General features: G+C 54.8%; 2 protein-coding genes across 2 annotated transcripts; both read right to left on the bottom strand.

Moving 5' to 3' along the window:
* Positions 1–804: 804 nt before the first annotated feature.
* LOC103985977 (arogenate dehydratase/prephenate dehydratase 2, chloroplastic) lies at positions 805–2,273 on the bottom strand. Its single transcript, XM_009403831.3, has one exon. It carries the CDS (start codon positions 2,141–2,143, stop codon positions 929–931), a length of 1,215 nt encoding a protein of 404 aa, XP_009402106.2. The 5' UTR covers positions 2,144–2,273; the 3' UTR covers positions 805–928.
* Positions 2,274–9,674: 7,401 nt separating this feature from the next.
* LOC135673955 (uncharacterized) lies at positions 9,675–10,961 on the bottom strand. The gene is made up of 2 exons (XM_065183350.1): positions 10,264–10,961; positions 9,675–10,206 (listed from the first exon to the last, which is right to left on the bottom strand). Exons 1-2 carry the CDS (start codon positions 10,959–10,961, stop codon positions 9,675–9,677), a joined length of 1,230 nt encoding a protein of 409 aa, XP_065039422.1.
* Positions 10,962–12,990: the final 2,029 nt, after the last annotated feature.

The raw sequence follows: 12,990 nt of genomic DNA, 5'->3' as shown, positions 1-12,990 counted from the left end.
AGGCAGATTGGGCCTGACACGGGCTCGGTGCTCAAACGCTGATTTGGAATCGGAGTATGATGGTCTCGGACGGTATTGAATTCGGATGCCACCTTCGGACCCGGCTCCGATCCGATAGTAGGTAGAAAATTAAGCTCAAATGCAACCCAATTTTTCTTCCGATTGATGACATGGACACGTTTGACCACCTGCTTTGTGGTTCTACGTTGAATAATATCTCAACTACCTTCAATTGCGATAGGTGAGATGTGAGATATTACTGAAATTGCTGAACACGTAAACCTAACATCATCATGTCTTCATCCTAATGTCACTCAACCTTCCCTCTGCAAAATCCACGATGTGTTTGGACTTATATATATATATATATATATATATATATATATATATATATATATATATATATATATATATATATATATATATATATTATATCGATTTATTGATATTTAAATATCTCTCTTCATTTTTTGATTCTTCTCCCTTCCCATAACAAAGAATGTTGCTCTTCATACCCAATTACCATTACAAATTGCCAAATAAAATAATCCGACCACATCTACCACGTCATTCAAAAATCTTAATAAAAAATAATTTAGAGGATATTTCTTTTAACTATAAGCGTTTAGAAATTCTAAGCTACAAATCCACCGGTCATATCTTTCTATCTCTTCTCTCTGCCTCTTACATTCCACTTAGAAACGATTTTTCAATATTAGGTGACAGTTGACTTAGGAGCGGAAGTGTCAGATTTCAGTCATTGACTTTTGTACAAGAAAATCCATATCATATATATATAGAAAATATCTTGAAATGGGTATAAATGTTATTTTGAACTATGGAGGGGCATATAAAATATTTGACAGTTTCCGAAGGGCATATATGGAATTGTAGTTACAGATCAATTAATTCCACCGCTGGGTTTGCGTCAGCGGGCGTGGCACGTGCAGACGTAGCTACCGAGCACGCGCACGAAGCCGGCGATCTCCTTCATTTGTGCGAGAGCGGCCTTGACGGCGGGGTCCGATGCGCTCCCTACCAAGTCCAAGACGAAGACGTAGTCGAGGTACGTCGCCGTCCCCAGCCCGTCCCCGCCCCTCTCCACCACCCGGAGAGGCTTCGCGCGGTTCGGCCGGTGGTCGACGCGCAACACCTTGACGCCTCGGGTCTCGAAGATCCACATCGCTCGGAACAGGTCCGACGCCCCGTCCTCCAGAGTGAAGGCCACGGTGGTCTTTTGCTCCGACCTGCGTCCGCTGGTGGAGGATGACGACGACAGGCCCTGGGCGTGGGACGGTAGCCCGAGCTGGAGGAAGCGGTTGAAATTGCCGCCCAGGTGTTGGTCCTGGAAATCGGGCTCCAGGACCCACAGGCCGAACTCCCGGGCGGCCATCTTACTCCCGATGACCGCGGTGTCCGCGACCCGGTTCTCCGCCACGAACTGGGCGGCTTCCGCGGCGCTGCAGACCTCGTCGACCTCCAGGGCGAGGGCCTCCAGGCTCCGGCGGCAGTGGGACAGGGCCTGCGGGTGGCTGATGACCCGGCGGAGGCCGGATCTGGGCGCGCCCGGGAGGGAGAGCAAGCAATGGTTCACGGGGAGGACGAGCTCGCCCAGGATGCGGACGCCCGGGTGGCGGAGGAGGAGGTCGAGGTTGCGATCGATGGGCCCGTCGAGGGAGTTCTCGGCGGGCACCACGGCCCGGTCCGCCGAGTGGTCCTCGAGGACGGCGAAGGCGTCCTCCATGTGGGCACAGGGGAAGGCCTCGCAGGCCGAGGAGGGGAAGGCCCGGGCGGCGGCCTCCTGGCAGTAGGAACCGCGGGAGCCCTGGTAGGCCACGCGGACCGGGCGGCCGGATGAGCCACCGTCGGCAGGCGGACGATCCCCCCCGGCGGTCTGTTGCCGGAAGAGGCGCTCGAGGTTGGCAACTGCGATGTCGTGGCCCAAGCGCGAGGCCATCTCCTCGGCCGTTCCCAAAGGCGAGGGGCTCTTACGAGGACGAGAGGTGTAGACCTCTCTGCTCCTATCATGCTCTACCTTCTGATTGGCAGCAGCTCTGATATCGATACGCCCAGCAAAGCGTCCTCTGTTCTTGCTGGTAATGTTAGCAGCAGAAGCCGCCGGAGGAGGAAGCCTGAGCGCCATACGCAGAAGAGAGGCTTCAGGACTGCCGCCTTCTCCTTCCTCCGAGGAAGGAAGATGGAGGGAGGTCTACAGAACCGATGTACCGATCTCCCTGGCTGAACCGAGGGCAGGTGGCCTTCCATTATAAGCACGTTGTCCTTGCGGGCGGTGGTAGGTCGAGAAAGAGGGTGAGGCGGAGCGTGCGGGGAGTAGGTAGGTGGCGGAGCACGTGCGACGTGCAAGTCACCCCCTTCGTTCTCGTTCCTCCGTTGGAATTCCTGTGGAGTATGGCTGGATTCGGTCGGGTGATAAGAGGAATCGGTGGTAGCTTCACTGTCCACCCACCCACCCACTGCGGCATTGGCTCGTCCAGTCGTAACTGCAGTCGTGTCTTGAATGGGGGGATGGACCACGAACCACGGGAGACCGACCGTGTGAACGCTGCTGCGTTTTGGGTGCGGACGTGGAAGAGGTCGTGAGTTGCGTCGTGGGACAATTTGGACCATCGGCAGGTATCCGTACGCGACTGACATAGGCAGGTATTTAGAGACCTTTTTTTATTGGTTTCCACAAATTCCATTTACTTGTCTCACGTGGCTCGGTTCGGATCCGGATGACGGGGGATCTCTTAGGGGGGGGTTCATCGGGACTGCGGAAGTTGTCGGCTCGGGTCGGTTCGGTCGTGGAGGTGGGTCATCGTTTCCTTATGAAGGGGGCTCCTCGCCAATGCGTTCGGAGAGGGTCGTCTCGTCTTCGTCCCTGCAGATAGGTCGGGTCGACATGCTCGACCCGACCCCTCCGATGATTAAGTTAGTCCATCATTTTTCCCCTCCCCCAGTGCTCAGAACGTAAGGATATTTATAGGGCAGTTTTGTGTCACCTGACGTGCCTGCTCGCAGGGGACAGGATCGTACCTTCTGATGACATCTAACATTGCTGTTGGCGTGGCGTGAGGAATCGAGCCTGAGCGATCGTTAATGGGCCTCGATTGGCGTTCTGGCCCGTATTGGCCAAGCACTATCAGCCCGACAGAGACGTGGGGCGTCAGTTGATGTCACGCGAGTCTTATCGTAATTATCATCCTCATTATACTCCCCCCCCCAAAGGAAGCTATGCGTCAGTTGCTGAAAAAGGGGGGTCTGAGGCATGGCTTCGGTTTTAAAGAATTATCTCCGTCGAGCGAAGGCCGGTTCGTCGCTCAGGGCGTGGGAAGCGTGAAGCTTGACAATTGAGGAAGGTCGGATGAGCCATAGCAGCGCTGGGTAGTGAGTGGCCGAGGAACCTCGAAGAATGACTCGTAGGTCGAATTGGGCTCGGCCGTAGGGGTGGTAGTCCCCTCGGGCGAGCAGGCCGCGCAGGCGCGATCTTGGGCGACATGAGGCCGAGGAGCACGACGTAGGCGGCTGCGATCGAGGAGCTGGACTCGGGTGAGCAAGCCGCGCAGGCGCGTTCTCGGGCGACATGAGGCCGAGGAGCACGACGCAGGCGGCTGCGCCCGAGGAGCTGGACTCGGGTGAGCAGGCCGCGCAGGCGCGTTCTCGGGTGACATGAGGCTGAGGAGCACAACGCAGGCGACTGCGACCGAGGAGCTGGACTCGGGTGAGCAGGCCGCGTAGGCGCGGCCTCGGGCGACACACGGTCGAGGAGCTACTTCGATTGGATCTGTTAGGATCTGTTACGCTGTGCTGTGGGACGCGCGGGTGGCCAAGTAGCCTTTGGTCTATTCGGAAGTCCAGGGGACGAACCTTTTCGTGAATCGCTAGTTTTCGAGAAGACCGGCACCTCAAGCCCGTTGTTTGCCACACGTAGCGCGCCTGTTGGTTACCCTGCCAAGCTGCATTTATGGCGGAATGACGTTGTGTCATCCCGATGTGACATGCCTGAGTAGAGGAAGGGCCGCTTTTTGGCGGGATTTTGTCTATAAGTATTGTGCGGCTAGCCCCTCGAAGGTCTCCTCACTCGTTTCTATTCTACCACTTCGGACTCCATCATTTCATTTGCGTCGATCGTTCTTCTTCTCCTACTAAAGGTCAGTAAGGATGGTGTCTTCCTCCTCTTCCTCTTCTTTGGCTAAAGTCGAGCCAACGGCGGTCGCGTCGAATCCTAACTCATCGTCCGACGAAAAGGCGGCTCGGGCCCTTGAGGCTCTGATGTGGCCACACGACCTCGACTCCACCGTGAGTGAGTCGTTGCTCAGTCGCCTCCGGGACCTCTACAGCATCCCGGAGGAATTTGTCCTTCTTGCTCCTGAGCCCGGCCAACGGGCATATGATCCGATTCCCAAGGGTTTCGCCCTCACCCTTGATGCTTTTGAGGTCGAGCTACGCCTCCCCTTGCACCCCATCATAACCTCATGCATCTCATGGTGGCGTATCTCCCCGTCCCAGATGGCGCCCAACTCTTGGCGCTATCTGGTGGCGTTCCTAGGGGAGTGCCACTACACTAACATCACCCCGACCTGATCCGTCTTCCTTTCTTGCTTTCGACTTTCCAAGGGGTCGGGGGGCTACTATTTGTCCGCCCGAGCGGGCTTCCGAGTGAGCGGGGCTCTTTTCAGTAATAAGGGATGGAAGGGGCGCTTCTTTTTCGTCAACCGCTCGGAGGACTGAGGGTTTGGGCTTCGATGGGCGGTGCGCGTGATAGACAACACCGCCCCAGGTTTGGACGATGAGGAGCGCCGAGAGCTTCGGAGGCTTAAAGAAATCCTTTCAGCCTCAAGAGCCATCCGGAGTATGTCCGAGCAGTGGTTGGTCGAGGTGGGTCTTAGCCCGATGCCTCGAGGTATGCCCTAAGGGGTAGTTTTAGGGTTTCTCTTAGGGATTAACTAGTCAGCTGACCAATGTTAGTGCTTTTGCGCAGAGATGGTGGTTCTCCGAGCCCTTCGTGGGGGTAAGATCTCGACGGCCCCATCCACTCATTCCCTGGCCGAGGCGAAGGCTAGCTCGAGAGAGGCCCCAGTGGATGTTGAGGCCGATCGTCCTCAAAAGAAGGCGAAGACCTCCTCGGCAAAAGCCTTTGGGGAAGTTGCGACTTAGCCAGCGAAGGCCGTCGCCACACCAGCCAGCCGCGCCGGGAAAAGCCTCGAGCGGGGTGAAGCCGGCTCGAGTAGGGAGGCGGCGGGGAAGGCCCCTTGAGAGCCCTCCATCCGCGAGCTTTGCCGCCTTCAAGCCAGGGGGGAGGATGAGCCCTACCAGGCGCGGGCGATAGGCAACCTTCCTTAGGGCGAGCTCTCTGACCCGCTGACGGCCCGTTGGGAAGGCCTTTCCCGAGGCAGCCGGATGTGTGGGCCGACGGGGATTCCGCGGTCGGGTTTGTCCGTGGAGGGCTCCATCCCGACATAGCTCGGGACCTGTACACTCTGCCCTCCGAGGTCCTTCTTGTCAGGTCTGCCAAGTCGCTGCTGTGGGTAAGTGTCATTCCGCTGGTTCGGTTGCGTGTGTTCGGATAGCTCTTGTCTTAACTCGTTTGTCTGCAGGGCACTCATTATGCCGCGGCGCTGATGGACCGTGTTCGCGACGCGGGGCGGGTCATCGACATCCTGAGTGACCGCAATGCCGACCTCCAGAAGCAGATGGAGGAGGTCCGCACCGGGGCGGCTCCTGAGGCGGTCGCGGCAGCCGAGCAGTGCGCCTCGGATTTGGATGCGGAGGCAACGCGCCTCCGGTCCGAGCTCAAGGCATTCGAGGAGTGGAATAAGGAGCTTCAGATGCATCTGAAGGCTTCTGTGGCTGAAGCTCGTTCGGCAAGGGGGGAGTCGGTCGAGCTGATCCGTCGGTTGGAGGAGTCGCGTGCTGAAGCACGGGGGGCTGCCGAGGCCCTTACCGTTGAGATCCATCAGAGGCCGGAGAAGGATAAGAAACTGATCGAGGACTACAAAGATTCCTCGGGCTTTCAGCTTGGCCTTGTTCGGACTGAGCGGGTTTCGTACAAATACGGGTACCGGATCGCCCTCGCCCGCTTTAAGGCGCGCCACCCCGACCTGGAGGTCGCGGAGGATCCTTTCGACTCTTTCCCCGAGGACATGGGCGTCGACATGCCGGACGAAGTCCCATTTGATGGCAGCCCCGACGCTCCAGAGGAATAAATGTAGACTTTTCTATACATATTTTTTCCCATTTTTTCCTTTCAACTCCTTCCCCGAGGACATGGCTGTTGTTATACTAGCTTTTGTTTAATATAACTCTAGCTTTTATTAAGTCCTAGTTATTACGGAAAAAACCTTTTGAGATTTTATGAGTTCCAAGTCTTTGGCAAAGCATGGCCCTGCATCATCGCGAGTCGGTACGTACCGACCCTAACAACTTCGATCACCCGATAAGCGCCTTCCCAATTGGGAGCTAACTTCCCACGTGCTTGGGTCAGGTCGCTAACCTCGACCCTGCGTAAGACCAAGTCACCCAGCTTAATTGGTCGAGGCCGCACCCTACGGTTATAGATTCTAGCGACGACCCTTTTATAGGAGAGGTCTTTTAAGTGCGCATTAGCGCGTCGCTCCTCGAGTAGATCGATATCGGCTCGCAGTCCCTAGGCCGATACCCGTTCGTCGTAGCTTGCCATCCTCAGGGTAGGGAAAACCATCTCGGGGGGCAAGATAGCCTCGGTCCCAAACGAGAGGCTGTAAGGGGATTCTCCAGTTGCGGTCTTCAGGGTGGTCCGCAAGGACCATAGGATACTGGGGAGCTCATCCACCCGAGCTGATTGGGCCGCTGACACTCTCCTCTTAAGTCCGCTTAGAATAGATCGGTTAGTGACTTCGGCCAACCCGTTCGTTTGGGGATGGGCCACAGAGTTGAACCTCAGCTGAATCTCATAGTTCGCATAGAACTCCTGGAATCGAGCACTAGTGAACTGGGATCCGTTGTCCGTGATGATGACTTCGGGCAAGCCAAACCGAGTCACGATGTTTTTCCAGACGAATTTCTCCACTTGCCGCTCCGTGATTGTTGCTAGCGGCTCGGCTTCTGCCCATTTGGTGAAGTAATCCACGCCCATGACGATGTATCGTCGTTGCCCCAAGGTTGGTGGGAAGGGGCCGAGGAGGTCCAATCCCCATTGCGCGAACGGCCACGCACAGTCGATGGGGGACAAGGGGATCGTCAGCAGCCGGGGCATCCGGGCGTGCCTCTGGCAGGGCCTACACCATTGCACATAGATTCTCGCGTCTCGGGACATGGTGGGCCAGTGGTATCCCTGACGAAAGATTTTGTAGGCCAAGGTCCGACCAGCAATATGCTCCCCGTAGATCCCCTCGTGGACCTCGGCCAGGACCGCCTGCGCTTCGTCAGGCTCGAGGCATCACAGCAGGGGCTATGAGAAGGATCGCTTGTAGAGCCGTCCGTTCACCTCGGAATACCATGCTTGCGTTCGACGAATGCGCCGCGCCACAGCCTCGTCGTTGGGAAGAATCTCGTCGCATTTGAAGAGCAACATCTCTTGTACCCACGTGGCGCACACCTTGGCAGGAGTTATAGCTGAAACCGAGATGGTGCGGGATGGGAGCTCTTTAACCTTGATGTGGTTTTCGTGGTCTGGTCCTGAGGCCATCTTTGCCAACTCATCGACTCGTTCATTTTGGCTCCTCGCCACATTGGATATCGTGAAGTGGGAGAAGTTGGAGGCTAGGCTTTTTACCTCCGCTAAGTACTTTGCCATGGTCGGTTCCCTGGCTTCGTATCCACCGTTGAGTTGCTCGGCGACGAGCTGCGAGTCAGTGAAGATGTGGATGGCGTCCACCTGCATTTCAAGGGCCAGTTTGAGTCCTGTCAGGAGCACCTCATACTCGGCTTCATTTTTGGTTGCCCGGAACCCGAAGCGGAAGGAGCATTCAAACGAGCGTCCGTCGGGTGCCGAGAGTACCAACCTTGCGCCTGCGTTGCTGGAGGTAGCCGAGCCATCCACGTGCAGGTCCCATGCCTCCTCTATCTGCTCGGAGCTTCCATTCCCGTCTTCAACTAGTTCCGTGATGAAGTCGGCCATGGACTGGGCTTTGATAGCAATTCTCGGTACATAATGTATGTCAAATTCTTCGAGTTCTACTGACCACTTGAGGAGCCGTCCTGCAACATCAAACATAGACAGAACTTGCCGGAGCGACTGATCAATGATTACCTCAATCGGGTGAGCTTGGAAGTAGAGGTGTAGTTTCCGAAACGCAAGCACGAGCGCCAAAGTGAGCTTCTCGATTGGCGGATACCGCTCCTCGGGCCCGTTTAGGACATGGCTGATGTAATAGACCAGTAGTTGTTCCCCAGAAGCCTCTTTGGTTGGGAGGCGGCTAAGTAAATGCTGAGCTTTTCTTCGAGAGTAACCGAGGCAAGACGGGGGAGGTTGGCCAAGTGCCGCTTGACTTGTCCAAAAGCCTCTTCACACTGCGTCGTCCACCGGAAGTCCTTGGGGTTCTTTAACGCCCGGAAGAAGGGAAGGCAACGATCTCCAAACCGAGATAGAAACCGAGATAAGGCAGCAAGCCGTCCGTTTAGTCGCTGCAAGTCCTTGACTGTTCGAGGGGCCTGCATGTTGATGACCGCTTGAACCTTTTTCGGATTCACATCAATTCCTCTTTCATGCACGATGAATCCGAGGAACCTTCCCGAATTGACGCCGAAAACACACTTCGCCAGGTTTAGTCGTAGGCCATACCTCCGGAGTGTGGAGAATGCCTCGGCCAAGTCGGTCAGGTGGTCTGCCGCCATGCAACTTTTCACGATCATGTCGTCGACATAGACTTCGATGTTTCGCCCGATTTGTGCATCGAACATTTTGTTCACGACCCTCTGATAGGTGGCGCCTATGTTTTTAAGCCCAAACGACACGACTTTGTAGAAATACACCCCTAGATCAGTGATGAAAGCCGTGTGCTCTTGGTCCTCAGGCGCCATTCTGATCTGGTTGTAGCCGGAGAAGGCATCCATGAACGACAGACGGGCGTGCCCGGCAGTTGCGTTGACCAGCTGATCGATCCTTGGGAGGGGATAGCAGTCTTTCGGGCATGCACGATTGAGACTCGTATAGTCAACGCACATCCTCCAGTTCCCATTAGATTTCTTTACCAACACTACATTAAACAGCCATCACGGGTACTTGACTTCCTCGATGAAGCCAGCCTCTAAGAGTCGCTCCACCTCTTTGCGGACGACGAGTTGCCTGTCGAGGGCTTGACGTCGTGGCATCTGTTTTACTGGCCGACATCAGGCGAGATATTCAGGTGATGCTAGGCGGTCTCTGGGTCGACGCCGGTCATGTCGGATGGTGACCAGGTGAAGACATCGGCGTTCTCCTGCAAGAAACTGACGAGCTGCTCCCGTTCTTGTCCAGGGAGTTTCGACCCGACCTGGACCGTCCGATCCGGGCGATCCTCGATCAATGGTACGTTGCAAGTGGGCGTCGTCGGCTCCGGATGTGGTGTCGACCACTTCTTTTCTCTCGGGTCCTCTAGAGGTTGGTCGGTCTTCGCCCTTTTGTGCAGCGAAACTGCCGTCAGGTAGCATCGTCTGGACTCTTGGGGGCTTCCCCAAACTTCCCCTGTCCCGGCGTGGGTAGGAAACTTCACCGTCTAATGGTAGGTGGAGACTACAGCTCTGATTTTGTTGAGGGTGGGGCGGCCAAGGATGGCATTGTAAGCAGTAGGAAGATCTACCACCAAGAAGGTGGACATCACCGTCTTTGTTCTGGGCGGCGCTCCCAAGGTCAGGGGCAAGGTAACAGTCCCCAATGGTGAGACCGAATCGTCGGTGAATCCCGTGAGCGCTAAGCAGATAGGCTTCAGGGATTCTTTGGTTAACCCCAACTTTAGAAAGGCATCCAGATAGAGCACGTCGATTGAGCTCCCGGTGTCGATCATGATTCTCCTTACCTGGGCATTAGCGATTCGAGCCATTATCACAAGCGCGTCGTCATGCTCTGGTCGCTTGACGTCCTCGGGAGGGAATGCGACCTTGGGGTCGGGGCCGCATTGGGGAGCGTCAGTCCTGGCGGAACGGGCGTATGCCTTCCTCCCGGACGTGCTGGTTCCCCCAATCGCCGGTCCTCTAGTGATGACATCGATGCGGCGCTCCGCGGGGCCCTCCGGGCGAGGCGAGGGCTCCCTGTTCCGTCGGATGTACCGATTGAGGTGACCCCCGCGGACAAGCTCCTCGATTTACCGTTTCAGTTCGCGGCATTCTTCGGTGTCATGCCCGCTTTGCTTGTGAAAGCGACAATGCTTGGACTGGTCGGTGAGCTCTCGTGGGTTTTTCATCGGGACGGGAGCCCTGAGTAACCCTCTCTCCTTTATCTGGAGAAATATCTCCGTTCGGGATGCGCCTAGGGGGGGAAGAGGAGGCCTCGGAGTGGGGGGGTCGGATCGGTCCAGCCTGCGCCTAGTCGCGGCAGGTTGCTGCCCGGGAGCCGGCTTCGGTCTGACCCTCGTGCGTTCTTCTTGCTTTCCAGCCATCCAAGCCTCAACCGCGACGAACTGGTTCGCCCGTTGAAGCATCTCAGGTAGCGCGGTGGGAGGTCTCTCAACGAGGGACCAGAAGAATCGGGAAGGTCGCAGTCCTGCCATGAACGCCTGCATCAACAGAGAGGGGTGAGCATCAGATAATCCCCGGATTTGTGTTGCAAAACGGTTCACAAAGTGGGAGAGGGACTCATCCTCCCTCTGGTGCAGTCCGAGAAGCAAGGCAACGGACGGTTTCGACCGAGCACTGGCCAAGAACTTGAGCTCGAAGTCTCTGGCGAGCTGGTCAAATGAGGCGACTGTCTCGGTCCTCAGGCCGTTGTACCACGCGCTGGCTGGTCCTCTTAGAGTTGTGGGGAACGCCCTACACATTAGAGCGTCAGAGGTTCCATACAGTGCCATGTGGGTGTGGAAGGCAGCGACATGATCCGCTGGGTCGGTGGAGCCATCGTATGTGTCCAGAGAGGGGAGACGAAAGTTCTGTGGGACTGTCTGATCCCGTATTTCAAGGACGAATGGGGATCCCTGATGTACGTCCTCCCCGAGCTCTCCTCTTGACCTGCAGACCTCCTTCTGCACCTCGTCAAGCCATTGACTGTTGAGGAGCAACTAGGCTCGCAGGGAGTCCATCGAGGCCAACGGAAGGGCCTCGGGTTGCGCATGGCCGCTCCGGTCCGCCGTCGCTTGATCCCCGAGTGGGGACGCCTGGACCCGAGGCGAAGCGGGAAGGTCCAGGGGTTGCACATGAGCCTGAACAGGCGGCTCCTGCTGTCGCACCGGTTCGGCGGTCGGGTGCATCGTTCGTGAGACGAGTGGAATGATGGACTGCACCATACTGGTCAGAACTTGGACCTGATGTGTGAGGTCGAGAAAGGCCTCAGACGAGACGGGCGACGGCTCGGCGGAGGGGGCGTCGGGCGGCAACAAACCCCGGTCGTTGAAGATCCGCCAATAGCGCTCTGAAGTTGTGGCGGGGTGTTCGTTGCGGAGACCCGTCCGCGGGGAATGTTCCCCCGGAGCCCCGATTGGGTGAGACCCCTCGACTGCGAGTTCGACCGAGTCAGTCTGGCGATCCCTCAACATGGGAGCCCTCCTTCTAGCGCCAAAATGTTGGTGTAAACAACTTTAAGCCGTGGCCTCGGGGCCGACGCGGCTCGGTTCGGGTTCGGATAACGAGGGATCTCTCGGGGGGGGGGGGGTTCCTCGGGACTACGAAGGTTGCCGGCTCGGGTCGGTTCGATCGTGGAGGTGGGTCATCGTTTCCTTCTGGAGGGGGCTCCTCACCAATGCGTTTGGAGAGGGTCGCCTCGTCTTCGTCCCTACACACAGGTCGGGTCGAGCATCCGATGATTAAGTTAGTCTGTCGTTTTTCCCCTCCCCCAGTGCTTAGAACGTAAGGATATTTATAGGGGAGTTTTGTGTCACCTGACGTGCCTGCTCACAGGGGTAGGATCGTACCTTCTGATGACGTCTGATATTACTGTTGGCGTGGCGTGAGGAATCGAGCCTGATCAGTCGTTAATGGGCCTCGGTTGGCGTTCTGGCCCATGTTGGCTAGGCGTTGTCAGCCCGACAGAGACGTGGGGCGTCAGCCGATGTCACCACGAGTCTTATTGTAATTATCATCATCATCACTTATATTAATACAAAAAAAAGTAGATATGCTTATTGAGGCTTAGGTTGGGAAGATGGTGATCCAATATTTAATTCACAGAATTCCTTGTGTGATTGCTTACCTTTAATCTATTTTTTAATTAAAAAAAGACATGCTCTTTAAGTATTGAGAACCTAATTTTGTTTCCAAAACTCAACGTTATAGATTTTTAAGGCATATTTCCAACATCAAGGAAGATTCGATGAATGATTCATTTAATGTACTTAACATCCACTCCTATTATATAGAAAAGAATAAGGGGATGTATTAAAGAGATATTTCTCTTACCAAAATTGAATTACTCTAATATGGATTTTTATGCCTATCCTGTTATAAAATTGGATAAGTTACTAATAAGACTTTGAGATGGATGAGTTTACTATATTTTTTTTCTACTCAAGCCTCTCACCATATCTCATATTAAAATTACTTCTCATTCTAATATTAATTGAAGTATATCTATACAGTCCCTATGAGTTTGTTCAAAATTTTTTCTAATTTTAAAATAGGATTAAATTGGGGTATTAAAGTTTTTCCCACTTTTTCTTGTGTATCTATCTATATAAGATAATACGTTTTAGATGAAAATTGGAGGAGGACTAATTGATAGTCTCATATTACTTACTACCTATTTTAAAAAATAGGTGACATATATTGGCTTGATAGATAATAAGTTTAACCTTTTTGGATTGAACTCATGATCAATCTCATATATGTTAACCCTTATTAGTCATCACATCACATCAACCAACAATAGTTAGATCATTTCCAGAGGAT

The sequence above is a fragment of the Musa acuminata genome, chromosome BXJ1-5 (genome assembly GCF_036884655.1).
Source record: "Musa acuminata AAA Group cultivar baxijiao chromosome BXJ1-5, Cavendish_Baxijiao_AAA, whole genome shotgun sequence".
Classification (NCBI taxonomy): Eukaryota; Viridiplantae; Streptophyta; class Magnoliopsida; order Zingiberales; family Musaceae; genus Musa; species Musa acuminata.
This window is presented reverse-complemented; position numbering and strand designations above follow the sequence as displayed.